This window comes from Oncorhynchus keta, chromosome 18 (assembly GCF_023373465.1).
Source record: "Oncorhynchus keta strain PuntledgeMale-10-30-2019 chromosome 18, Oket_V2, whole genome shotgun sequence".
NCBI classification, from domain to species: Eukaryota; Metazoa; Chordata; class Actinopteri; order Salmoniformes; family Salmonidae; genus Oncorhynchus; species Oncorhynchus keta.
In genome coordinates, this window is record NC_068438.1 from 15,150,245 (window position 1) to 15,176,484 (window position 26,240).

Sequence of the window (26,240 nt, forward strand, 5' to 3'; positions counted from 1 at the left end):
AGTCGCCTCTCCTGAGTCCGTACGGGAGTTGCAGCAAAGAGACAAGAATGTAACTACCAATCGGATACCACAAAATTGGGGGAAAGAAACATAATAAATAATAAAAAACTAAAAAATATATGTTTTTCCTTGTCCACAGACTGCTTTCAAGGTAGGGAAACATATATCTACATCTGTAAAATTACTGAACTATCACTTACAGATTGTGGTCTTATGAGTATGTGTTAAAGAGCCTAGCCAACGACTTCCACACATCTGTCAACTTTTTGGCAAATCTAAGATAGGTTGCAGGCCTACATACAGTAGCTAGCCAGCAAACACACAACATTGTTTCAATGCTGATTCAAAGTTGCGGGCCTCAACATTCCATTACTACTTTATAACGACCAAATTGGACAACTTTTGAGTTGGTCATTGGTTGCTACTGCTCCCTACTGTATGGGGGAATCATCTGACTACTTGTCTCCACATCACTGACATTAAACACATGTGACCAAAACACAAAGAACACAATATTCACGTGTTATTTATTTGTGCGCAGATGAATGTATACATGGTATACAAATGCAGCTGACGAAAGAACAAGTCTTTTGCTGTACATGATGCAAAAGAAAATGAAATAGCTACAATTCCAAAGAATACAGGAACCATCTAAAAGATGGAGACAAGACTGAACCAAGACTGTCAAAATAGATAACAGAATTGTATCATGGGAGTGGATTCTCTCTTCTAGGTAGGTGCCCTTATTTACAGTGGGTCTGAATGGAATGTAGAGCAAAACAAAATGCCTTTTGTCACTTTCCTATGCATTGCAATAAAACAATTATTATTACATATTAATATCAATAACACAGGCTTTATTAGAAAAGTCAGTAGAGAGGACAAAGTATCATAAATTGCATCACTAATGATGTGACATGGTCTTGTAAAGTTCCTATTATAATTTACCAGCATTATACTGAAATAGCTGAACTGAACACACTGTAACTAATATTATTTAATGGAAACTCAAATTCTCAAATGACCATGCAAAAGGGGAAAAGGAAGAATAGTAGTATCCGCTCCACTGCTGGAGGTAAGGAAGCAATGCTATGTCAAGTTCATGTAGTGAATCTGAGATTTGTCTCTTGCAGTACTAAGGGTTTCCTCTAATTCAGTATCCTCATCTCTTTGGCAAAAACATGAATAAAATCTGAGCTTTGTGAAATTTGCACTGTTCAAGACACAACATTAAGAGGAAAATGATGCATTGCACAATACAAGTACTTTGTTTTTTGAAATTAATCATTAGTTATACAGTACATACAGTACCTTTGATGTTTATATATAAGCTTTGTTTCTCTCAAAATATTTAATTGTTTGGTCAAATTAAAGCTTTATTGTATCACTGAATTGATTAAAATCGATTCCTAATTGGTTTGATAATTGCCTATTGCTGGTAATCTTTTCAAGTGTATAGGATATTTCATTAACAAGTTTTCATTATCATCACATGAGAAATATTACTTACTGTTTAATCATGAAAACTGATAAAGTTATATTGTAGGGTTTTTAACAAGACTTTTTCAAATGGTTTTAGATCAGAGTAGTAATTTTTGACAATGTTTTAAATGTATTTTTATATCGAACTTATGTCAATGTACCTAATACATTAACAATTAACAATACTAATAGTACAATTCCATTGTAAATACAAAAATATAATTTGAAACTAGTGCATGGACGAAACAGGTCTTATATTTTGCAGACACAGTACTGCACTTCACATTTCATTAAGATTAAAAAATGGGGATGGTGAACTTCAGATGTAGGTAAATCAAGATAACAAACATCCTGCTCCAATGATAATCCAGTGACTGATTTGAAGTTGATTGAGTCTCTTGTGTCATATACAGTAAATAGTCTATAGACCCATATGACCCATATAGACTGTACCTAGACCAGCACTGTGTGTGTGTGTGCATGTGTGTTTTACTCTTTGTCTCACTAGAGGTAGACTGGCTGTGGCTATGTCAAAAATCGTTGTTGCGTACTCCCAACTAAAATAATACTATGTAATAACCGTACTGCATACTATTTAGAACATACTGTTTAGTAAAAATGTATGCAGTAATGAACAAATATCAACATACTAGGCTCATCCATACCGAGAGGGTGTCATCTAATGCATAGCTGGGTTGTCCCCCGCCTTTCGTTTATTTTGGTACAGCAGTTCCCCTTTTCTGATTATCAGCTGTTGTCAAACTCACATGGATCTAATAAACACGAGAATCTTCTTCAATAGTGTGCAGCGAATTCATATTATATCAAAAGCCGAAAGAAGTATGGGATCCTGGCATTAAAAACACTCAATATTTGAAATTTCACATACAATAAAACGTTATATTTTTGCATACACAAAGACCCTACTACTTAGGACACAAGTACGAGTAGTTGGACACAGCCAACTCCAACTCAACTGAAATGGTCCCACAGTTTGTACCTCTACCACTTTCTTTCCCTTAGCTGTTTAAAATACCATTTTGTCATCACAGTCCTCCACAACAATGCCATGCACTATGGGAGTCCGTCAGAACCTTATAGGACAGCGAATGGGTTTTCTTTTCAAGAGCATCACTGGAACAACACAAAGAGTCAGCAGACATAGAACTTCTCTAACACGGCTGCACTGTGCAGAAATCTAGTTCCTGTGGCTTCTTCATACCAGCACAGTGCTCTCTGGGTAGGTGCAAGCCAGTCTGAGTAGAGCAACGCAGCGGCCGCCGTTTGAAGCCCCTCCCGCATGTCTTGGAGCACGACGACCACTGGCCTATGTCCCACAGGGGACAGGGGTCCCCACATACCCTGGTGGCAGCTGGCCTCTGTAAGCTGTCACAGTCCGTGGCTATTTTGCCCTCTGGGTCCATACACTGAACCCGTCTACTCTGGAGCCCATTCCCACAGGTCACGGTGCACTCTTCCCATACCCCCGTCGACCACATGTTCGGGGGAATGGACTTGTGCGACGGCCCCTTCAGCTCCACCTTGTTGCTGTCCATCAGGATGCTGTTCTGCGAGTGGCTCCTCCCCACTTTCTTCAAGATCTTCTCCTCCTTGTGGTGCTCCCGAGCCAGGTAGAAGGAGTATCGGACCCGGGGCGGGGTCATCTTCCCCACCGAGAGGACCTCCACGGTCAGGGCTTCCTGGAGAGGCCTGGTGGCCTGGAGGATCTCCACAGCACTAGTGGTGCCGCTGTAGCGCAGCAGGCTGCCCTTCACAATGATGTCCCGCTCCACCGCTGACACCACGTAGTTCCCATTCAGAAGGTATTTGCCGTGTCGGTTCTTCACCGCTAGGTAGTTGTCGTCGTTAACCAGGGCCCTGTAGCCACGCTGTCGGATGTCAATGTTGGACGCTCCCACAGGCAACATCACCACAAAGTTGTAGCCATGCCTGAAAAAAGTATGGTGACATAAAGTATGGTGACATAAAGCATGATGACATAAAGTATGATAACATAAAGTATGATGACATAAAGTATGATGACATAAAGTATGATAACATAAAGTATGATGACATAAAGTATGATGACATAAAGTATGATAACATAAAGTATGATGACATAAAGTATGATGACATAAAGTATGATAACATAAAGTATGATGACATAAAGTATGATAACATAAAGTATGATGACATAAAGTATGATAACATAAAGTATGATGACATAAAGTATGATAACATAAAGTATGATGACAAAGTATGATGACATAAAGTATGATAACATAAAGTATGATGACATAAAGTATGATAACATAAAGTATGATGACAAAGTATGATGACATAAAGTATGATAACATAAAGTATGGTGACATAAAGCATGATGACATAAAGTATGATAACATAAAGTATGATGACATAAAGTATGGTGACAAAGAATGGTGACAAAGTATGGTGGAATAAAGTATGGTGGCATAAAGTATGATGACATTAAGTAGAAGATTCTTGTATACATTGAGAGCAGCATACTGTGTGCTGGTCACTTACATGGGTTTGGTGAATAATCCGGACACTTTCTTGCACCTTTGGTTGTCCCCTCCACACACACCACACTTGTCATACTTCTTATTGGAGCTGAGCTTGCCGTCACAGCCCGCCTTGATACATTTCCCTTGGACACACACTGCAGAGGTGTCAGGAGAACAGGGTGTTCCATCAACAACCTGTAGGTGTGAGTAGATTGAGAAATATATTAGTGAGAGTGAGAGGAAGCGGGCTGTGTGTGTGTGTGTGTGTGTGTGTGTGTGTGTGTGTGTGTGTGTGTGTGTGTGTGTGTGTGTGTGTGTGTGTGTGTGTGTGTGTGTGTGTGTGTGTGTGTGTGTGTGTGTGTGTGTGCGTACGTGTGTGCGTGCTTGCGTGCGAGTGTGAGGTTGTGCGTGTGTGTGTGTGCGTGCGTGCTTGCGTGCGAGTGTGAGGTTGTGCGTGTGTGAGGGTGTGATGTGTGAGGTTGTGCGTGTGTGTGTGTGTGCGTGTGTGAGGGTGTGATGTGTGAGGGTGTGCGTGTGTGTGTGAGGGTGTGATGTGTGAGGGTGTGCGTGCGTGTGTGAGGGTGTGATGTGTGAGGGTGTGCGTGCGTGTGTGAGGGTGTGATGTGTGAGCGTGTGCGTGCGTGTGTGAGGGTGTGATGTGTGAGGGTGTGCGTGCGTGTGTGAGGGTGTGATGTGTGAGGGTGTGCATGCGTGTGTGAGGGTGTGATGTGTGAGGGTGTGATGTGTGAGGGTGTGCGTGCGTGTGTGAGGGTGTGATGTGTGAGGGTGTGCATGTGTGTGTGAGGGTGTGATGTGTGAGGGTGTGATGTGTGAGGGTGTGCGTGCGTGCGTGTGTGAGGGTGTGATGTGTGAGGGTGTGCGTGTGCGTGCGTGTGTGAGGGTGTGATGTGTGAGAGTGTGCGTGCGTGTGTGAGGGTGTGATGTGTGAGGGTGTGCGTGCGTGTGTGAGGGTGTGATGTGTGAGGGTGTGCGTGCGTGTGTGAGGGTGTGATGTGTGAGGGTGTGCGTGCGTGTGTGAGGGTGTGATGTGTGAGGGTGTGCGTGCGTGTGTGAGGGTGTGATGTGTGAGGGTGTGCGTGTGTGTGTGAGGGTGTGATGTGTGAGGGTGTGCGTGCGTGAGGGTGTGATGTGTGAGGGTGTGCGTGCGTGTGTGAGGGTGTGATGTGTGAGGGTGTGCGTGCGTGAGGGTGTGATGTGTGAGGGTGTGCGTGTGTGAGGGTGTGATGTGTGAGGGTGTGCGTGCGTGTGTGAGGGTGTGATGTGTGAGGGTGTGCGTGCGTGTGTGAGGGTGTGATGTGTGAGGGTGTGCGTGCGTGTGTGAGGGTGTGATGTGTGAGGGTGTGCGTGCGTGTGTGAGGGTGTTATGTGTGAGGGTGTGCGTGCGTGTGTGAGGGTGTGATGTGTGAGGGTGTGCGTGCGTGTGTGAGGGTGTGATGTGTGAGGGTGTGCGTGCGTGTGTGAGGGTGTGATGTGTGAGGGTGTGCGTGCGTGTGTGAGGGTGTGATGTGTGAGGGTGTGCGTGCGTGTGTGAGGGTGTGATGTGTGAGGGTGTGCGTGCGTGTGTGAGGGTGTGCGTGCGTGTGTGAGGGTGTGCGTGCGTGTGTGAGGGTGTGATGTGTGAGGGTGTGCGTGCGTGTGTGAGGGTGTGATGTGAGGGTGTGCGTGCGTGCGTGTGTGAGGGTGTGATGTGTGAGGGTGTGCGTGCGTGCGTGTGTGAGGGTGTGATGTGTGAGGGTGTGCGTGCGTGCGTGCGTGTGAGGGTGTGATGTGTGAGGGTGTGCGTGCGTGCGTGTGTGAGGGTGTGATGTGTGAGGGTGTGATGTGTGAGGGTGTGATGTGTGAGGGTGTGATGTGTGAGGGTGTGCGTGCAGGGCTTGACATGAACTTGTCCTTTGGAAAATATTTTTTACTTGTCCGAAAGCTCATGTCAAAAAATGGTCTGTAACACAATGCGCCAAAAAGGTAACTGGAAATAGTGTTGTATGGTGCATGGAACCATTTTACAAAATAAAATGTAGCATTATCATTATTATGCCTATTAGCACAGAGAAAATCAGACAAAAATGTACGCTAACCTCTGCCTACTGGCTTCTTTGCAGATTCAAGACTGTCTCAAAATACGACATTGCCCCTTTAAAGGCCCAATGCAGCCCTTTCATAGCAATATCAAATCATTTCTGCGTAACAATTAAGGACCTTACTGTAACTTTACAAAAGTATCTTTTTAGCAATTTGCTAGGACTGTTTGGGAGCGGTCTGAGTCGGGATGGGGAAACTGAATACCAGCTGTAATTGGCAGGGAGGTTTGGAACTCTCTATGTTATTGGTCTATTAACCAATTTATTGCATGGTGATGTCACCATGGAAAGCCAAAACTCCCGCCAATGCAAACCTGCTGATTAGATTGTATTTTCAACCAGCAACTATCAGGAAATAACACTGAGCAATTATTTTCACACTTTTACAGTGTTTTATCAGCTGATATAAAACAATGTAAAAAAATAATGTTGACTGCACTGGGCCTTTAAGTCTCTTCTCAAGGATGATTGCAACATTAGGGTTACAATTACAACAAACTACTTTCCATGTCTTTATAAAATAATTTTCTAATTCAAAGAATCAGGTGGCAAATTGCTAAAGTAGGCTACTTCAAAGCAAGGTAACTAACTAAGACATGTTCACATTCAGGATTCAGGGGATATCTATTGACAGCATGGGAGATTGTCAATTCCAAGAATATATTTTAAAGCCAATGTGGAATAGAGGGGAATCCCAGCTTTCCAACAGTGTCAGATTTCTCTTTTCAGCTCCCAATACTCAGCACTGGAGAGACAGTTTTACAACCGGAGTACGAAGCATTGGTTTATTAAGGCACCCATTCATCAACTGCATGTCGGCCATTTGCAGTGTGCCAGTAGAAGGTTTTAAGGGACATCGGACTTGCCAATGACATTAACACATGCTAATAGCTAAATAGTTAACTATTGATATAACTAGCCAGGCTACACAATATGTGTTGAATTAGCTATCTAATTAGCCTGTAGTCTATCATTTTTTATAGGGTAGGGCCTCTCACTGGCACACATGCACAAGCATACACCATAACTTTTCCAGGACTTCCATGACGGTACAAACTCTGTTGCTGACCAGAAATGTGTCATAACTGTGCAAATAACTCACTAATTAGTAAGGAATATCAATATGTGCAAACGCAGCTACACTCGGCTCTGCGACTTGATCTCAAAAGCTTGCAACCGGGAATGTTTGAAAGACCGCTCCTGTCAATGCAATTACAATCCTACTTGATGCGCTCTGCAGAAATTGGGAGAACAACAATACTTCGCATCCAGAGGACAATGAACCAATTCTTATCCAATTCTGATTGGAGTAATTGTTAGATGTTGTGATTTTTGAACGGACTCAAATCTATATTATTATTGCCCAACTTTTTTGGCAAATAGAAAAGCATTAATGTTGGTGTGTGTGTGTGCATGTGTATATGCGTGCGCACGTGTGAGAGAGATAGAGTAGAGAGAGAGAGGAAACAGAGAGAGATTCCATTCTAAAAGACCACAAATGGATCCACACTTTCTATCCAGCAACTATCTGGACCATCTAAGGACAGAACAGCAAACAAGCAATACAAATATCAGAGTGCTCAAAGAGAAAGGGAGGTCTGGTATGTATTGATATAAAAGATTGTTTGATATAAAAGCTTGTTTCACCGGTTGGCTGTGTAAATACTTGCCGACGTAAACCAGCTGTAAACCAGCTCTCTCTCTCTCTCTCTCTCTCTCTCTCTCTCTCTCTCTCTCTCTCTCTCTCTCTCTCTCTCTCTCTCTCTCTCTCTCTCTCTCTCTCTCTCTCTCTCTCTCTCTCTCTCTCTCTCTCTCTCTCTCCTGACTGGCATTCTTCTTCACACTCTTCAGAGAAAACATGACTTATGCCTTAGTTTGGTTACGATGGTTGTAGCCTACAACATCGCGCTTAACTCTTAATTGACAGTGCCACCTGTCATTAGATCACTAAATGTGAGACAGTGTTTGTTGGGTAACACTTCACTTGACACCCAGCGTCATAACAAGTTATGACACAATCATAACCATGTCATAACAGCTGACATAACTTGTCCTAACCTGTCATAATATGGTCATAACACTGTCATGACATATATTTACACCTGTTGTGACCATATATTGTGTTATTTTATGTCTGGTTATGACACTTACATAAGAGTGTCAAAACCCACAAAACCTTACACCATAGCCTATGTGTCAACAATATGCTTATGCTTATATAATATCATTTTAAAAATATAATTGTCAGACATGCACCGACCCCAATGCTCTGTTGGTGATGACTGGGATGAATGCAGGAGCAGATTGCAGGAGCAGGACAAGACACCCTCTTTGTGACTGATGACTGACATAAGGGCATGTACGTGATAGGCCTATCTGGCTTATATGATTATGACGGTCATAATGCTTCTTGACAGTGTCATAAAGAACATTTTCTTAGTCCAAGTAAAGTGACACAGGTCATAATGCTTCATGACATTGTCTTTTCTATATGATGAAAAAACATGACTGTTAAGAATTCACTACAACAAAGGATTTTAAGAAACAAACTTTAAACGAAAGGAAACTTCTTGGCAGGGGAACAAACTAATTTCATTAAATGTGGGTTTTGACACTCTTATGTAAGTGTCATAACCAGCCATGAAATAACTAAATATATGTCACAACAGGTGTAAATATATCTGTCATGACAGTGTTATGACCATATTATGACAGGTTAATGACAAGTTATGTCAGCTGTTATGACATATTATGACATGGTTATGACCGCGTCATAACGTATTATGACACTGGGTGTCAAGTAAAGTGTTATCGTTTTGTTGTTTGTTGGTGCAATCTGTTACCGCAGGCCAGGAGAAGTTAATTTCTCAGCAGCCTTTCTCAGCATTCTTCAGCAGGTTGCTACTGCAGTCTGCAGGTACTCACCTTTGGAGCAAGGACATAGAAGTAGCCTGTTCCATTGGCTCTGCAGATGAGCTTGCACTTGTCCTTGGGTGACACTCCAGAATATTTGGGGACCCACACCACAGATGCTGAGAGCCTGTTGGTGTTGAGGCTGAATCCGTTGAACGCCTCACACTGCTCCTCGCGGAAGCTTTTGCCTATGGATTGTATGCTTATTAGTAACGGGGATCCATACGAGTACACATCTCTAAAAAAAAAATGTGGGTCATCCTTTAATGAAGCAACGTATAAAGGCATTATAGGACATGAATAAAGTCTTCATGAGCACTACATACACGCTTGACATGAAAAGTAAAAGAATAAGATGTTTTATTGTCGGACAGGTGCACTGAAACATGTTGATTACATCTGGTACTTTGCCAAATGTGACATTACCTTTTGCGACTGTTCATATAACATAACATTTGCTGATGAATGATTTCTGAAGCTTTTCTATGAGCTTTATCAAGGACTTGTGTCTTTCTTTAACATGTCAAATTGTCATTTTAAAGTGGGACATTCAGGTTTCACACTCAGGTTTCATTTAGCATATTTTTACATATTAGCATGTCAGCAAATCTTATTTCTTGTGGTAAAGAAGCTAAATGCTTCCAGTTTTCAAAATCATGTAATTAAGGATTATTTAAAACTTCACAATGAGTTCTACCTGATTCTGGGCAGACGTCCAAATTGCAGGAGCGATACTTCACACGGAGTCCTTTGCAGTATTTCCCCCCATATTCTGGAACAGGGTTGTTACAGTCTCTTTTGGCAAGCTGAACTCCTCCTCCACAGGTTCTGGAACATGACCCATACACACCCCACGTCCCCCATCCACCGTCCACCTGTAGGAGAACCACACACATTTAGAACCTGCAGTCTAAATGACATGTACAGCCTATAGTTACATTATAGTATACCTTTAGAAATAGAGGTTCCAGTACATATTATTATTAAGATATAGATGTTTCGTTGTTGTTAGATTGTGAAATCATTGTATTCATTGTGAGATCAGTCTCTACCAACATCTACATCAATAGCAGTAACTAAGCAGATCAGAACACTGACAGTGAGTGTGCTCACCTTGGTCTTAGTGGTGTTGTTCTTGTCGGTGCACACCCCTCGGAAACAGAGCTTACTGTTGCCACAGCTGGTGCCATCGGCCCAGGGGAAATGACGTGTCTGGCAGACCAGTTGGCCTCTGGCCTTGCCCGTGCACCACAGCTTGGAGCAGTGCTGCATGTAGGGACAGGGCTTGGAGCCCGTACCGAAGGCCAGCTCACATTGGCGGTGGAGGCTGTAGTTGGTGCCTGGGAGGCTCTCGGGCAGAGCCAGCAGCTTTTGGGGCTGATCCAGAAGACAGTCCCCTTTTTAAGAAAAACAACCACAGTGTCAAGATATCAGCCGTGCAAAGCCAGCCAGGTTGAAGACAATTGTTATGGTTTATATCTGAGAGTGACAGGTGTTGTCGTAGGAAGCAATATCTCTGCACTGTTATTCAAAATTCCCTTGCAGTTGAACAAAGCAGTCTTCACTCCTCTTAATCAGAGTTTTTCAAGATTTGTAAACCATTACATAATCATATTTTCCAGCCCAAATAAGTACAAATACCTGTGCAAAAAAACCTGTGCAACATTAAACAAGCATTGGAACTCTTTATACGTCAGTCAGCTAATGCAGACGTTGAACAGGGACAGTATTGGGAATGAGCGGCCCATGAACTCCAGTGCTATTACTGCTAATTGCATGACCTCGTTTAAGAACTCCAATAGTTCAAACTGTTTAGATTTGTTGCAAGGGTGAGAACAAAGTCTAATCCTTTTCAAAGTGTGGGGGGGCATAGAGTATATACATTCGTATGACAGCTACAATTTACACAGGCAGAACTCACACACACACACACACGCACATGCACAACAGCTGCAATTGACAGAGACCGAGCTGAGTGGCTGACTGACCATGGCCTCTGTCCAGGAAGTCTGTAATGATGGCTGCGCTGCACACAGACCAGGGGTTGGCACGGTCGATCTGGATCAGCGTGGGGGACATCATGTGGTTGTCCTTGAGCTTCCCAAACACCTCCTTGCAGGCATTCACATTGTCATGGGGCATGTTGAAAACATGGCCTGGAGGACAGAAAAAATAGCACAAGGAGGAAATATGACCAGGACGACTATAAAATCAAAAAAAAAATTGAATATAGGTTATTGGGGTAATAGGTTCATTTCATCATCATAATTTGAATCAGTATCAATCATCATCAACAAAATCCAATAATGTTCTAATTCACGTGTCAATTGCTCCTCCATTGTACTTGATCGATTAAATATGGACACTAATTAGAAAGGAACTCCCCTCACCTGGTTGTTTATGTCTTCATTGAAAGGAAAAAACAAAAACCCGCAGACACTAGGCCCTCCATGGAATGACATGACACCCATGTATTAATTAGAGGATGATTTAAATAAGAGGAAAAATTACCTCTCTGCTCAACAAGCCATTGAGACCTTGCTACTGTTGAGCAGTGGTTTGTTTGCAGATATTTCCCCCTTTTATTAAGTTTGCAATGTCCATTTGTTTTGCTCAGCCTGCTGTAGCTCATGGTGCTAGCCTGGCTTAGTACCATTTGCTTATGTTTGTAATGAAGACCGCTGACAGTGGAACATAATCACAGATTCATTGGGACGAGAACAAGGACACTCAAGGAGGTTCACTAGTCTTCTAGTGTTATCATTGAGGCGGTGTGCCCTAGTAGGAGTTCCACTGTGTGCAGCTCACCCTGCACTAACATAAATAACATGACAATATCTACTTCTGCTGAGCTACAAAAGCTACAAAAGTGCTCAAAATAGCCCACGTTAACATTTGTAGCTTAAGAAACAAGGTTCATGAAATGAATAACTTGCTAGAAACCGATTACATTCATATTCTGATCTCTGAAACTCACTTAGATGATACATTCGATGATACAGTGGAAGCAATACAAGGTTATAACATTTAAGAAAAGACAGAAATGCCAATGGTGTAAAGTCCATTCTTGTGGGAAGTTGCTATAGACCACCAAGTGCTAACAGTCAGTATATTGTTAACATGTGTGAAATTCTTGATAATGTATGTGATATCAACAGAGAGGGATATTTTCTGTGTGATTTAAATATTTACTTGCTTTCATCAAGCTGCCCACTCAAGAAAAAGCTTCAAACTGTAAGGTTGACTGATAACCTTGAACCAGGTTGCAGGCACTGGTTACAGTTTGAAGCTTTTTCTTGAGTGGGCAGCTTGATGAAAGCAAGTAAATATTTAAACCAACATGTATTGATCACATCATTACTAATGCTGGAGAAATGTGCTTGAAAGCAGTATCCAGATCCATCGGATGTAGTGATCTCAATATAGTAGCCATATCTAGGAGAACCAAAGTTCCAAAGGCTGGGACTAATATAGAGTGTATAAGAGGTCATAAAATAAGTTTTGTAGCGATTAATAAATGACTGTAAAAAGTAAAAACTGTTAAATCCATGTAGATTGATGAGGAATTGAGCAATTGTATGGTTGAGAGGGATGAGGAAAAATGAATGGCAAATAAGTCTGGCTGCACAACCGATTGGCAAATGTACTGCAAATTGAGAAATCACGTGACTAAATTGAATAAAAAGAAGATCAAACTACACTATGAAACAAAGATAAATGACGTAAAGAATGACACTAAAAAACTTGAGCACATTCAATGACATTTAAAAAGAAAAGTCAACTAGGCTCCATCATTCATCGAATCAGATGGCTCATTCATATCCTAAAACCAATTGATATTGCCTACTACTTTAATGAATTTTTCATTGGCAAGTTTAGCAAATGTATGCATGACAAGCCAGCAACAAACGCTGACACTACACATCCAAGTTATTTTGACCAAATAATGAAAGACACACATTGTCATTTTTTATTCTGTAAAGTGAATGTGGAAGAAGTAAAAAATCATTGTTGTGTATCAACAATGACAAGCAACAAGCAAGGGTCTGACAACTTGGATGGAAAATTACTTAGGAGAACAGCGGACGACATTGCCACTCCTTTTTGCCATATTTTAAATGTTAGCCTACTAGAAAGTGTGTTCCCTCAGACCTGGAGGGAAGCAAAAGTCATTCCGCTACCTAAGAATAGTAAAGCCCCCTTTACTGGCTCAAATAGCCAACCAATCAGCCAGTTAACAGTCCTTAGAAATGTTTTGGGTAAAGCCAGTGTGTCTTTGTATGCGGATGACTCAACACTATACACGTCAGCTACTACAGCAATTGAAATGACTGCAACACTTAACAAACAGCTGCAGTCAGCTTCAGAATGGGTGGAACGGAACAAATTATTCCTAAATATTTCAAAAACTAAAAACATTGTATTTGGGACAAATCATTCACTAAACACTAAACCTCAACTACATCTTGTAATAAATCATGTGAAAATTGAGCAAGTTGAAGTGACTAAACTGCTTGGAGTAACTGTAATGGTCAAAATATATTGATACAACAGAAGTCTGGGGAGAAGTCTGTCCATACTAAAGTGCTGCTCTACCTTCTTAACAGCACTATCAACAAGGCAGGTCCTACAGGTTCTAGTTTTGTCACACCTGGACTGCTGTTCAGTTGTGTGGTCAGGTGCCACAAAGAGGAACTTGGGAAAATTGCAATTGGCTCAGAACAGGGCAGCACTGATGGCTAATATTGCCTGCTAACCTGGATTTCTTTAAGCTAAATATGCAGGTTTTAAAATATATACGTCTGTGTATTGATTTTAAGAAAGGCATTGATGTTTATGGTTAGGTACACATTGGAGCAAGGACAGTCCTTTTTCGCAAATACGCATCGCATCGATTATATGCAACGCAGGACAAGCTAGATAAACTAGTAATATCATCAACCATGTGTAGTTAACTAGTGATTATGATTGATTGATTGTTTTTTATAAGATAAGTTTAATGCTAGCTAGCAACTTACCTTGGCTTACTGCATTCGCGTAACAGGCAGTCTCTTCGTGGAGTGCAATGAGAGACAGGTGGTTAGGGCGTTGGACAAGTTAACTGTAAGGTTGCAAGATTGAATCCCAGAGCTGACAAGGTAAAAATCTGTCGTAATGCCCCCGAAGAAGGCAGTTAACCCACCGTTCCTAGGCATTCATTGAAAATAAGAATCTGTTCTTAACTGACTTTCCTAGTTAAATAAAGATGAAATAAAGGTGTAAAAAAAATATTAAAAAATGATAATAATAATTCGGCCAAATCGGTGTCCATTGTTACGAAAACTTGAAATCGGCCCTAATTAAATCGGCCATTCCGATTAATCGATCGACCTCTAATGCATACCCCATAAGACATGCCACCAGAGGTCTCTTCACGGTCCCTAAGTCCATAGCAGACTATGGGAGGCGCATGGGAGTACTACATAGAGCCATGACTACATGGAACTCTATTCCACACCAGGAAACAGATGTAAGCAGTAGAATCAAATTTAAAAAACAGATAGAAACACACCTTATGGAACAGTGGGGACTGGGAAGCAACACAAACATAGGCACAGACACATGTACACACACACACATGATAACATACACACTAATCATACACTTACACCTGGATTTTGGGTTGTAGATATGTGGTAGTGGAGGCCTGAGGGGCACACACTTAGTGTGTTGTGAAATCTGTTCAGAATGTTTTTGAAATTGTATAACTGCCTTCATTTTGCCAGACCCCAGGAAGAGCAGCTGCTGCCTTCAGCAGCTAATAGGGATCCATAATAAATACGAATTCTTCACTGCAACTGTTCATGGCAGGACACTTGTGACTAATGTTTGATCCCCATACTTTTCTATTCAAACTCATATAGCCTACATGTTGTAGGGCTAGTATGTATATTATACACTATGTTGTGAAATGTCATGTGTTCACTTGAACTCCATCCAATCCACTCCAAATATCAAACCAACCACTTTTCCCAATGCTGTCATAGATTATGAAGTATAATTACTCACAGGCAGTAGAAGTAAAATAACAATGTTCTTTGATGGGGAAAAAAAAGAAAACAGTTTGATGTTATTGGAAACAAAGTCCTCGGTACCAAGTCATCACATCCCACACGGAAATGACGACTTCACAAATGGATGTAAAATATGACAGGGTCCGTTTTGAAAGGAAATTGTATAATTAGTTAATATACGTGTGCACCTTAAACCAGTGCCTCTCAATGGGGCCTCACATCTGCTAGTACTTCCCCATCTGTTTTCAGGCTTTACTTCCTTCACAGCCCCACATGGATGACTGAAAACACTTGATCGCAACTATCACTTGTCTCATTAATAATACCAGCCTTGACAAAAATGGCTTCAGTGGTAACGAGACCATTGGACAGAATGACACCCATTTCATTGGATCAAAGGAAGAAGGCGAGAAAAGTTCAAGAGTGCTCAATGGGCCTTAGTCCTTTTTCCCCCATTCCATGTCTGACAAATTAGAAATGGTAATCAAATGATGCATGTGGGGAGTCAAGGACGCCCAGGGCAGTTCACACATGGAGAGATTGTGTGCTCTTTGGTCCGACTTACAACATCTAATTTGTACGGAGATTGATGAACTGTACAGTACATCCACAGCAGACTAGAACTGAATTAGTTAACACCAAATGACATCATCAACACCTATCATCTTTTGTTCAAGACATGCATAATGCCTACAAGTTCACTCTGGCATTAACAATATTCAACATACAAGTCTATTTGGGCATTGCCATGTTATTTATTACCTGTGAACATCGAAGACGATGAGGTGCCTGATGAAGAGCTCCTTGGCCTGTTTGTCAGATGTCTCTACCTCCCTGCCTGGCTGTTCCATCTATGCTCCCTCCTCTCAAGCTACTACATTATTAACCTCCTATCATCTAAAGCTGTGGAAGACCAACACCCAAGAACGGCCAGATCCCTACATTTGTTTTGTAAATGTTTTTGTTTGTTTTGTTTTTTAAGCGACTTTGATTCTACTTGTATTGAAAAGCGCTATATAAAATAAATATTTTATTATTATTATTTTTTTTTATTATTTAGTCTTCACACGCTATCTAGAACCAATAAAGTTTCTTTGGCTGTCCCCAAAGATCAAATCACCACGATGTGTAAGAGGTGCGTAACTGGCTGCAGTGAAGTCAGGCGCAGGAGAGCAGAACTGGGTCATAACTGGAGCAGTATTGTACAATGTAATTGACAGTATGGTAGGGGGCCAGTAAAATTGTCGCTATTTTCACAAATGGAACATGTTCAAATGATCAGATCTTAATACTCTTTGGTATTACATTGTCTGGACCAAAAAAAAAGAGGGGCAGGTAGCCTAGCGCTTAGTGTTGGGTCAATAACCAAAAAGTTACTAGTTCGAATCCCCAAGCCAACAAGGTGAAAGATCTGTCGATCTGCCCTTCAGCAAGGCAATGAAACGTGGTCAAAAATGGCTGATCCCTGGCCGTGACCTCACTCTCCGAAGGTGTCTCAGGGGGAGTTGGAATGTACAAAAAACACATGTGTACAAGCTACCCTCTTGTACATGCAGTAAAACAGGACAAATGTAAGCACCCCTATTTGAGTATATGCAGTATTATAAGCAGATCCACTGTAGAGTGAGTCATTTTACAGTGTTTTTCCTCTTTCTCAGATTTTAAACATGTTCTAATCTTAATAATTGTTGGTATATAGATGGTCTGGACCTTATATAAAACAATATAAAATAAATCCAAACACTGTCTCTCACACACACTCCTAGAGTATAGTATACAGTATAAGCATTTCCATTGTAAGTCAATAGAGAATGAGGCCTACCTCTTTCTCTCCCTCTTTCAAAAGCCCACGTGTACACAAATACCACAGATCTACACACACACACGGGTATGCATGCAGGTCTCATGGGAGGGTGGGGTATGCCAAATGGGTCATCTTTGTGCACGTTCTGACCACTTCTACAATGCGCAGACATATATGGAAGGTGTCATTCAAAAAGGGTGCAGTCAAAAAGTGATTACATTTATAACATGAACGACCCACACTTATTCTACAGCAAAAGGGTAGGAATATCAATTCTACAGTTTCCACAAATGAATGAAACCAGTTAGGACATCAGACTAAATAAGATTAGCTTCAAAGATCTGTATTTGTACATACATTCAGAATGGTTTGGCTTTCCCACCCGGTGTTATTTGTTGGTGTGTGTGTGTCTGTGTGCACACATGGGTGTACAAGCGTGTTTGTATGTCACATGTGTGTTTGTGAGAGAGGGAGAGAAAGAGGGAGAATAATGTATCAGGTCTCACTCTCCATTGTCTTACATTGGATTTGCTTATACTGTATAATGTACTCTGGAAGTGTGTGTGAGTGTGTGAGGATTACTTTAGATATTGTTTATACAGTAGATACAGTGCCTTCGGAAAGTATTCAGAAACCTTGACCTTTTCCACATTGAGCTCAGGTGCATCCTGTTTCCATTGATCATCCGTGAGAAGTTTCTACAACTTGATTGGAGTCCACCTGTGGTAAATTCCATTAATTGGACATGATTTGGAAATGCACACACCTGTCTATATAAGGTCCCACAGTTGACTGTGCATGTCAGAGAAAAAGCCATGAGGTCAAAGGAATTGTCTTGAGGCACAGATCTGAGTAGGGACACTAAAAAATGTCTGCAGCATTGAGGTCCCCAAGATCACAGTGGCCTACATCATTCTAAAAATGGAAGAAGTTTGGAACCATCAAGACTCTTCCTAAAGCTGGTCGCCCGACCAAACTGAGCAATCGGGGAAGAAGTGCCTTGGTCAGGGAGGTGACCAAGAACCCAATGGTCACTCTGAGAGAGCTCCAGATTTCCTCTGTGGAGATGGGAGAACCTTCCAGAAGGACAACCATCTCTGCAGCTCTCCACCAATCAGGCTTTTATGGTAGACTGGTCAGACGGAAGCCATTCCTCAGTAAAAGGCACATGACAGCCCTCTTGAAGTTTGCCAAAAGGCACCTAAAGACTCTCAGACCATGAGAAACATGGTCTGATGAAACCAAGATTGAACTTTATGGCCTGAATGCCAGGTGTCACGTCTGGAGAAACTGTGCACTATCCCTACGGTGAAGCATGGCGGTGGTAGCATCTTGCTGTGGGGATGTTTTCAGCCGCAGGGACTGGGAGTCTAGTCAGGATTCAGCGAAAGATGAACAGAGCAAAGTACATAGAGATCCTTGATGAAAACCTGCTCCACAGCACTCAGGACCTCAGACTGGTGCAAAGGTTCACTTTCCAACAGAACAACAACCATAAGCACACAGCCAAGACAATGCAGGAGTGGCTTCGGGACAAGTTTTGAAATGTGCTTGAGTGGCCCAGCCAGAGCCCAGACTTGAACTCGATCGAACATCTCTGGAGAGACCTGAAAATAGCTGTGCAGCAACGCTCCCCATCCAACCTGACAGAGCTTGAGAGGATCTGCAGAGAAAAATGGGAGAATGTCCCCAAATACAGGTGTGCCAAGCTTGAACCGTCATACCCAAGAAGACTAGAGGCTGTAATTGTGCTTCAACGAAGTAGGGTTTGAATACTTTTGTAAATGTGATATTTCCATTTTGACATATTTATACATTTGCAAACATTTCCAAAAACCTGTTTTTATTTTGTCATTATGGGGTATTGTGTTTAGATTGATGAGGAAAAACATTAATTTAATACATTTTAGAAAAAGGCTGTAACGTAACAAATTGTGTAAAAAGTCAAGGTGTCTGAATACTTTCTGAATGCACTGTATATATACACACCTTCCTAATATTAAGTTGCACCCCCTTTTGCCCTCAGAACATCCTCATTTCGTCAAGGCATGGACTTTACAAGGTGTCAAAAACGTTCAAGGCTGCCCATAGTTGTGTCAAGTTGGCTGGATGTCCTTTGGGTGGTGGACCATTCTTAATACACACGGTAAACTGTTGAGCATGTGAAACACAGCAGCGTTGCAGTTCTTAACTCAAACCAGTGTTCCTTACACCTACTACCATACTCCGTTCAATGGTACTTCAATATTTTGTCTTGCCCATTCACCCTCTGAATGACACACATACACAATCCATATCTAAATTGTCTCAAGGCTTTAAAATGATTCTTTAACCGATTTCCTCCCCTTCATCTACACTGATTGAAGTGGATTCAACAAGTGACATCAATAAGGGATCTTAGCTTTCACCTGGTCAGTCTGTCATAGTACAATAAAACCTGACATTGTAGACAAAAGCTTTGGCGGAAATTAGATTTTGTTGATCAGTAAGCTCAGATAGCAAGTGTACCAAATTAAATGTTACATTTCTGTTATTTCTGTTATGGACATGAATGGGTTAATAACAAGAGAGTAGTGTTGATGATTTTAGAAACATTTTAGAAAATTGAGTATTTCCATTATTCATTAGATACTCTAGCTAGTCTCCAATGGTCTGCATATGGTTTCCTATGCGTTATTCAGTCTAGCTTTACGACGCTCACAACCTGGAACTAACAGAAAAGCTTTGTTCATACACATTCTGATTTGGTCTATAGGAGAACCCTTTAAAGAACCACTTTTGGTTCTTGGTAAAAAAAACTTTTTGTGCCAGGTAGATCACTTTTGGGATCCATGTAGGTCCCTTTCCACAGAGGGTTCTACCTGGAACCCAAAATGGCTCTCCTATGGGGATAGCCGAAGAACCCTTTTGGAACCCTGGTAGATACTGATAATACACAAGGTAGAGTGATCTTCACTCACCCAATTCATGAGCAGTGGTGAAGGCCGAGGGGAGACCATCATCCTCGATGACAGAGCAGCTTCTCTTGGGATCACACATAGTGCCCACGTCTGCCATGCCTAAGGTGTCACAGGTAGTGGCTCCACACAAGTCCTGTTGCAGGAAACAAATGACACGTGATCATCTGGACAATGTGTGTAGGTGTGTAATGTCATTTGTCTTGCATGTATGTGTTGTTATTTCATTGCATATCCACCATCTTTTGGTAGATATTTAAACAGAAAACACTAACAATCCGGTCCATGGTTCTGGTTAGACCCATTTTTTAAATATATCTCTCCCTCTCTCAATCTGGCCCAGTGAACTAACCCTTTAATCCACAAGATGCTTATGGAATGTTACAGCTGTCAGAGAAGAACAATTACACTGCCACTTGCCAAGAGGTCTGTCTGACAATGGAACTGTTAAAAATGTATTGTACTTCACCATTGTACAATGCTTTTAAACACAAGCTTATTTGATTTGAGTCTGAGAATTATTATCTGATATAACTGCATTGTTCATACAAGCACATTAACACCATACCTCTAGCCTACAATATTTAAGTCAATAACCCCCTATCCCAATAAAGTAAATAAACACACTTTAAGGTAATTGTATAGGTCAAGGCATCTTCACCATATAAGTGGGATCATTTTACACCACTTTGATCATAGTTGGACAGATTCAGCCTCAGAATGAAGTGTTATGCACTCAAAGAGAACCAATGCATTAGATTGGTCCCAGCCAAGCTAGGCTTAATGGAAAACAGACAGACTGGCTGAATCCAGGCGGAGAGGCAGGACTAAAGGCTCACAGCTGGAAGTGAGTGGATCATCACAGAGAAATGGATACTTCCCATTCCACCATCTGAGTGTGTCAAATCCTAGCTCTGGTCCAGGCGTTAGTGCTAATGCTGAGCCTGCCATTAGCAAGCTGTGCTGAATTCCTGGACCAGAGCTAGTGAAACCCCTGCCTGGCCTGTTCTACCTGTGCCATTTCAAAACTCAGTGGCATGGTGATAACATGGGTTGGGATCATCGTTGAGTGATAATGCCCTGAGAATCCGATGTTTGGAGAATATATTGTGTTGTTAGGCCCGAGTCGAAAGTCGAACGCCGGGAAACCATGCCAATATATCCTCCAAACACTGGCTTACCAACATATTAAAATCATTTACATACTTTGATTAAAAACGTTGTTTGGATTCATTTATTCATACCATTTAATCCTTCCACAAGATATAGTTCCGACACAAATTTTCACCTGGCATAGAAAATGTGCTCTCTATTCAGGACACTGTTGTTCAGAGGAGCTAGCCAACAACACCGCTACAGTAACACAATCACTTCAAACGGAAGCTGGAAAGACTGCAAATTAGCTGCATTTAGTTTTGCCTTTTTTCTATAGATTTTTTTTGTATATATCCATAAAAATGATGCCAGTTGATTCATGATTTCGACTAGCTAAAAAACACTGCATGCCTGTCTGTGCCGTCCCGACACTTTCATTACTATGGGACAGCAGGAGATCAAACTTTAATATTGAAACAATGTTGCAAATGTTGGAGAGACAAACAGCAAGGTTTATACAAATCTCTGCTGTTGAAAACGAAACGTTAGTCGAAAATAAATGTGAGATAATGTCTATATGCTTTTTTATACACAGCTGAATGCTGTTTTAACCAATCAGCATTCCGGATTAGACCCACCCGTTGTATAACGTATGATAGAGGCCTCTAGTGGCCAAAAGGCAGTTTTAGCATGAGCAGCGCAATTGAGGGCTTCCAACGTGCTTCTGCCCAGTGGCGACCGTAATTTGTTTCGAGCCCCACCTGTTTTGCATGTTATTTTGGCATTAGTACCTGTCACATATCAGTTTGACATCAAATAATGTTATATCTACAGTAGCTTTGATTGGACTGATCATGTCAACATCATACTTTAAAAATCCTAGCTAGCAGTCATCATCATGAATCAAGTCGACAATCTACAGGCAAATCCTTTTCAATCCTTGTCATATGTAGAGAAATAATGAAGAGAAATTATAGATAAAATGTATAGGTGCTCATCGGCCATTAGACATAAACATTACACAACAGGTTTGGAAATAGCAAATTCAACAATGAGTGGTTTGGAAGGAATCAGTGGATAACTGCAAGCATTGCAAAGCAATCACTAGCCTGCTATTCAGTGAAATGGGTGTGTGGTCTCAAGTCTGGGTTTAAGTCTCTTTTCCAAGTTTAAAAGGATAAACATTCAACATTGGCTATGCTGTTAATCCAGCATGACTTCTGCCACGCTCAAAACAACAGGAAACTCAGAACTGGGAAATCTTACTTTAGTGCGTTGAAGACAACTAGGAACTTGAAATAAAACGAGCTCCAACTGGGAAAATACGTTTTGAACGGTCATCCAACTCGGAATTGTAACTCGGGAACTCAGGATTCTTTCTAGAGCTCCGACCTGAAGATCACCGACGTCATCATGATTCAACCTTGTTTTTTCCACGACTTCTCATTGTCTTGAAAGCACCATCAATCCAGAGAATGCCAGACTTTTATGACAAAGTTTGATGACAAAATTTGCCCAAATACAACTGCCGCGCCACCTTCCTGTTCAAGTGAGCACAACACAACAAGGTTTGTCCGAAAATGTATTGTATGCTGCTGCATTAAATATGTAATATACCAGAGAGATATGTCTACTGTAGCTACGAAAGTAATACTAAATGTATGTTGTGTAGTAAGCTGTTAGCTGTTGGTGGTGCACATCTAGCCTATAGCCTGTTTCAGAGAAATTTCATCATTGAATATTGTAAAAGCTTTCATTGTCTGCTTATATGACCCCTTTATTTATCATATGGTTCTGACTTGGTGTACAGGGAGAATAATGTAAGAACGGCCCATGTTCTGAATTAACAGGGGTACCTTGTTAAAAGTCCATTTGTGGAATTTCTTTCCTTTTTAATGCGTTTGAGCCAATCAGTTGTGTTGTGACAAGGTAGGGGTGGCATACAGAAGATAGCCTATTTGGTAAAAGACCAAGTCCATATTATGGCAAGAACAGCTCAAATAAGCAAAGAGAAATGACAATCCATAATTACTTTATTAAGACATGAAGGTCAGTCAATCTGGAAAATGTCAAGAACTTTTAAAGTTTCTTCAAAAGCAGTCACAAAAACCATCAAGCGCTATGATGAAACTGGCTCACATCTCAACATCAGCTGTTCAGAGGAGACTACGTGAATCAGGCCTTCATGGTTGAATTGCTGCAAAGAAACCACTACTAAAGGACGCCATTAATAAGAAGACACTTGCTTGGGCCAAGAAACATGAGCATTGGACATTAGACCGGTGGAAATCTGTCCTTTGGTTTGATAATTCCAAATTTGAGATTTTTGGTTCCAACTGCTGTGTCTTTGTGAGATGCAGAGTAGGTGAACGGATGATCTCTGCATCTGTGGTTCACACCTGAAACCCCACCTCTTTAAGGAATACCTAGGATAGGATAAGTAATCCTTCTCACCCCCCCCCTTTAAGATTTAGATGCACTATTGTAAAGTGACTGTTCTACTGGATGTCCTAAGGTGAATGCACCAATTTGTAAGTCGCTCTGGATAAGAGCGTCTGCTAAATGACTTAAATGTAATGTAAATGTGAAGCATGAAGGAGGAGTTATGATGGTGTGGAGTTGCTTTGCTGGTGACACTGTCCTGAGAGAATGCCAAGAGTGTGCAAAGTTGTCATCAAGGCAAAGCGTGGCTACTTACTACATGATTCCATATGTGTTATTTCATAGTTGTGATGGCTTCACTATTATAGAAAATAGTAAAAATAAAGAAAAACCTTCAAAGGTGTCCAAACTTTTGACTGGTACTGTGTATATTTTTTAAGGCATTAAATGAGGCTGAATAAACTGTTTCGCTGCCAGAAAAGGCTCCGCTGATAGCCAGGTGTAGCAGTGGTAAGGTGTTGGGACTCTGCTGTTGGGACAGCTTTATGTAGGCCCTAACAGTTTGTGGGCACCGTTTGTCACTGTTATAGTGCAATTAATGTATGTTTAGTGTTGTGTTGTGTAGTGGCTTTGCTGGCATGCATACATTTTTTTCACTTTGCCCCACCAAAATGTACATGCTAAAATCGCCACTGCTTCCGCCAATTTAAAGTAGTCAAAGTAGTCAAATGGGTGGGGATTCCTATGGGTTATAGCCTCAATGTCGCTGCCCATGCTGTCACAGACACTATAATGGCACAGATATAAAGCTGAGTCCGCTATCTATCTCTATGATTGGGATGGAAAAATAGGTGACTGGCTAGACACATTCTGAAAGATGTGCAACAGTCGTTGTTCACATGGTTCATCTTGTTCCATGAGCATGTTTTTGGCTCAGTGATCACGATTGTGGGGGCCTTTATGCTAAATGTTTTGCAATGTGATTCATGATAGGAAAAAGGTAGGTGCACTTTTAAGATGTGATGACAGGTGAGTTGCTTTTCAGCTGTGCAGTTAGTTGTCAGCAATGTTTTCCTTTTTTTCCTCGTAGAGATGCATAGAGTAAAAATTGGAATTGGAAGTGTAATTTTAATTTACTTCCTTAATTAACTGAAAAGGAATTGACACCCAAACCCACCTTGTCTCAGCATTATCAGGCTGCATGTAACACACAGGGATGTGTCTATAAAAGAGCACTTAGTATTGTATTTGGAGATAATGTATTGGGTGACAATGAGATAATAATTCAAAATGTAAATAATTGATGATTGCATCTGCAAGTAAACATTGACACCTGGCTGCAACTCACCACTCCTTACCTGTTTGGTGAATAGGATTGCAGTGTCCCAGTATTCAGGGTGCTTGTCATCGTATTTGTTTAAATGTTTCTGCCAAGAACAGAAACTGCGCAGAGTGAGGGCAGCATTGGTGGAAACCTTGGGTCCTTTCTCTGTTTCGTTGATCACCATGAAGCCCACTACCACTATGTTTATGGAATTCATGATGCTGGGGTGCTTGTAAAGCCTTGAAGCAACAGACATCAGGGTCAACAGGTAATGTTTCAAGTCGTCCCCGTGGAATTTGGCCATAGACTCATCAGCCACGACAAGAACCTCCACAAACCTAGGGATGGAGGCAAACCTTTTGGATCTACCCAGGCTCTTCAATACAGTTTCAGTCAGGCTGTCCATCTCCAGTCCTTTCATGTGTTTATATTTCTCAAAAGACCCTGGAAGGTTTTGGGTCAAACCAGGTTCTACTCCACACCTGTTCGTGGTGGTATTGCCGCTGGAGTCCCTGTCGCGTCCCCGGCGACGTATGACATGGGTTCTTCTCTCAGTATTCACTGTATATCCTCCTCCGGTCCTTTCGTTCCCAAGTGGATTGATGAAATATTCCATGCCCTGGTAAGAAAAGGCGCCTTGTAAGCCTTTGCACAGGCTCAGCGCAGCATACGATTCCTGGTCTGCATTGACATCACCGGAGTAGAAGCAGTGGTTCAGGTCTGTGGTTGCAGAGGAGTTTGATGCTAAGGAGCCGCTGTGAGGAGTGATGTTGGGCGCAATAAATGTAGAATCCGGTGAAAGGTTTAGATAACATTCTTGCCTGAAAGCAGTAATTTTAAAAACAACTAGCTGGTCATTCATTCTCCTCTCCGTCTGTCGAATAGTATGTCTTTCTAAATGTTGATGATCTAATCGAACAGGTACGCAAAAATCTATTTCCATGCAATAATTCAATTTAGCATATAATAGGACATCCATAAAAATAAACAGAAAGCCAATAAACATAGACATCTTTGTAATACAAAAACTATTATTTATCGATAAATCCGCCACTGTCCTTGGTGGTACCACGTCTGCATGTGAGGTTGACAATCCAGTGCGCTGTGTCACAGAACCGCAGTTGGGCGTCCTCAAAGGATGAAAGACCAAAAGATGTGATCGATTCCCATCTTGAACCAGACTATTGAGCCCAGACTGCTCTTTGGACTTTGTGAGTTTGACTCTCTGGAGTCATGTTCATAAACATTGAGAACTGTCAACGGAAATTCGGGGAGGTGCTGAGAAAAGCTAGTTGGACATAGTCTACCCCCTTGGTTTATCCTTTAAACCGCAGCCACTTGTAGCGCTCTAAATATTATTATCACATGTGGCAAGAGCTGAACTGTCTCGTCCCACTATCGGAACCAAAAGTGCGTCTCTGACGCGATAGGTTGAACACTCATCACCTACCACAAAAGTACAGTTTTGGTACAAAAAACATTGTTCAGACCAATTGTACAGTGTGAGTTATAGATTCAGGTGAAACTAATATGACTTAATCTGGCATAACTAATCGATTAATTAAACTATAATATTTTACAATATAATTATCGTACAGGGTAACTA

The 26,240-nt window shown here is 41.5% G+C and overlaps 1 protein-coding gene across 1 annotated transcript; it reads right to left on the reverse strand.

Moving 5' to 3' along the window:
• Positions 1-510: 510 nt before the first annotated feature.
• On the reverse strand, positions 511-26,026 carry LOC118397339 (A disintegrin and metalloproteinase with thrombospondin motifs 15-like). Its single transcript, XM_035791990.2, has 8 exons — positions 24,669-26,026; positions 19,837-19,969; positions 11,008-11,175; positions 10,133-10,416; positions 9,717-9,894; positions 9,032-9,207; positions 4,027-4,202; positions 511-3,432 (listed from the first exon to the last, which is right to left on the reverse strand). Exons 1-8 carry the CDS (start codon positions 25,644-25,646, stop codon positions 2,655-2,657), a joined length of 2,871 nt encoding a protein of 956 aa, XP_035647883.1. The 5' UTR covers positions 25,647-26,026; the 3' UTR covers positions 511-2,654.
• Between the last annotated feature and the right edge of the window lie 214 nt (positions 26,027-26,240).

Excerpts from the sequence above, each read along its gene's own strand:
- LOC118397339 (XM_035791990.2), bottom strand. The coding sequence starts at position 25,646 with ATGTCTATGTTTATTGGCTTTCTGTTTATTTTTATGGATGTCCTATTA. Across the intron at positions 19,970-24,668 it reads CAATCCTATTCACCAAACAG|GACTTGTGTGGAGCCACTAC; the intron begins GTAAGGAGTGGT and ends TTCCTGCAACAG. Across the intron at positions 3,433-4,026 it reads GGATTATTCACCAAACCCAT|GCATGGCTACAACTTTGTGG; the intron begins GTAAGTGACCAG and ends TACTTTTTTCAG.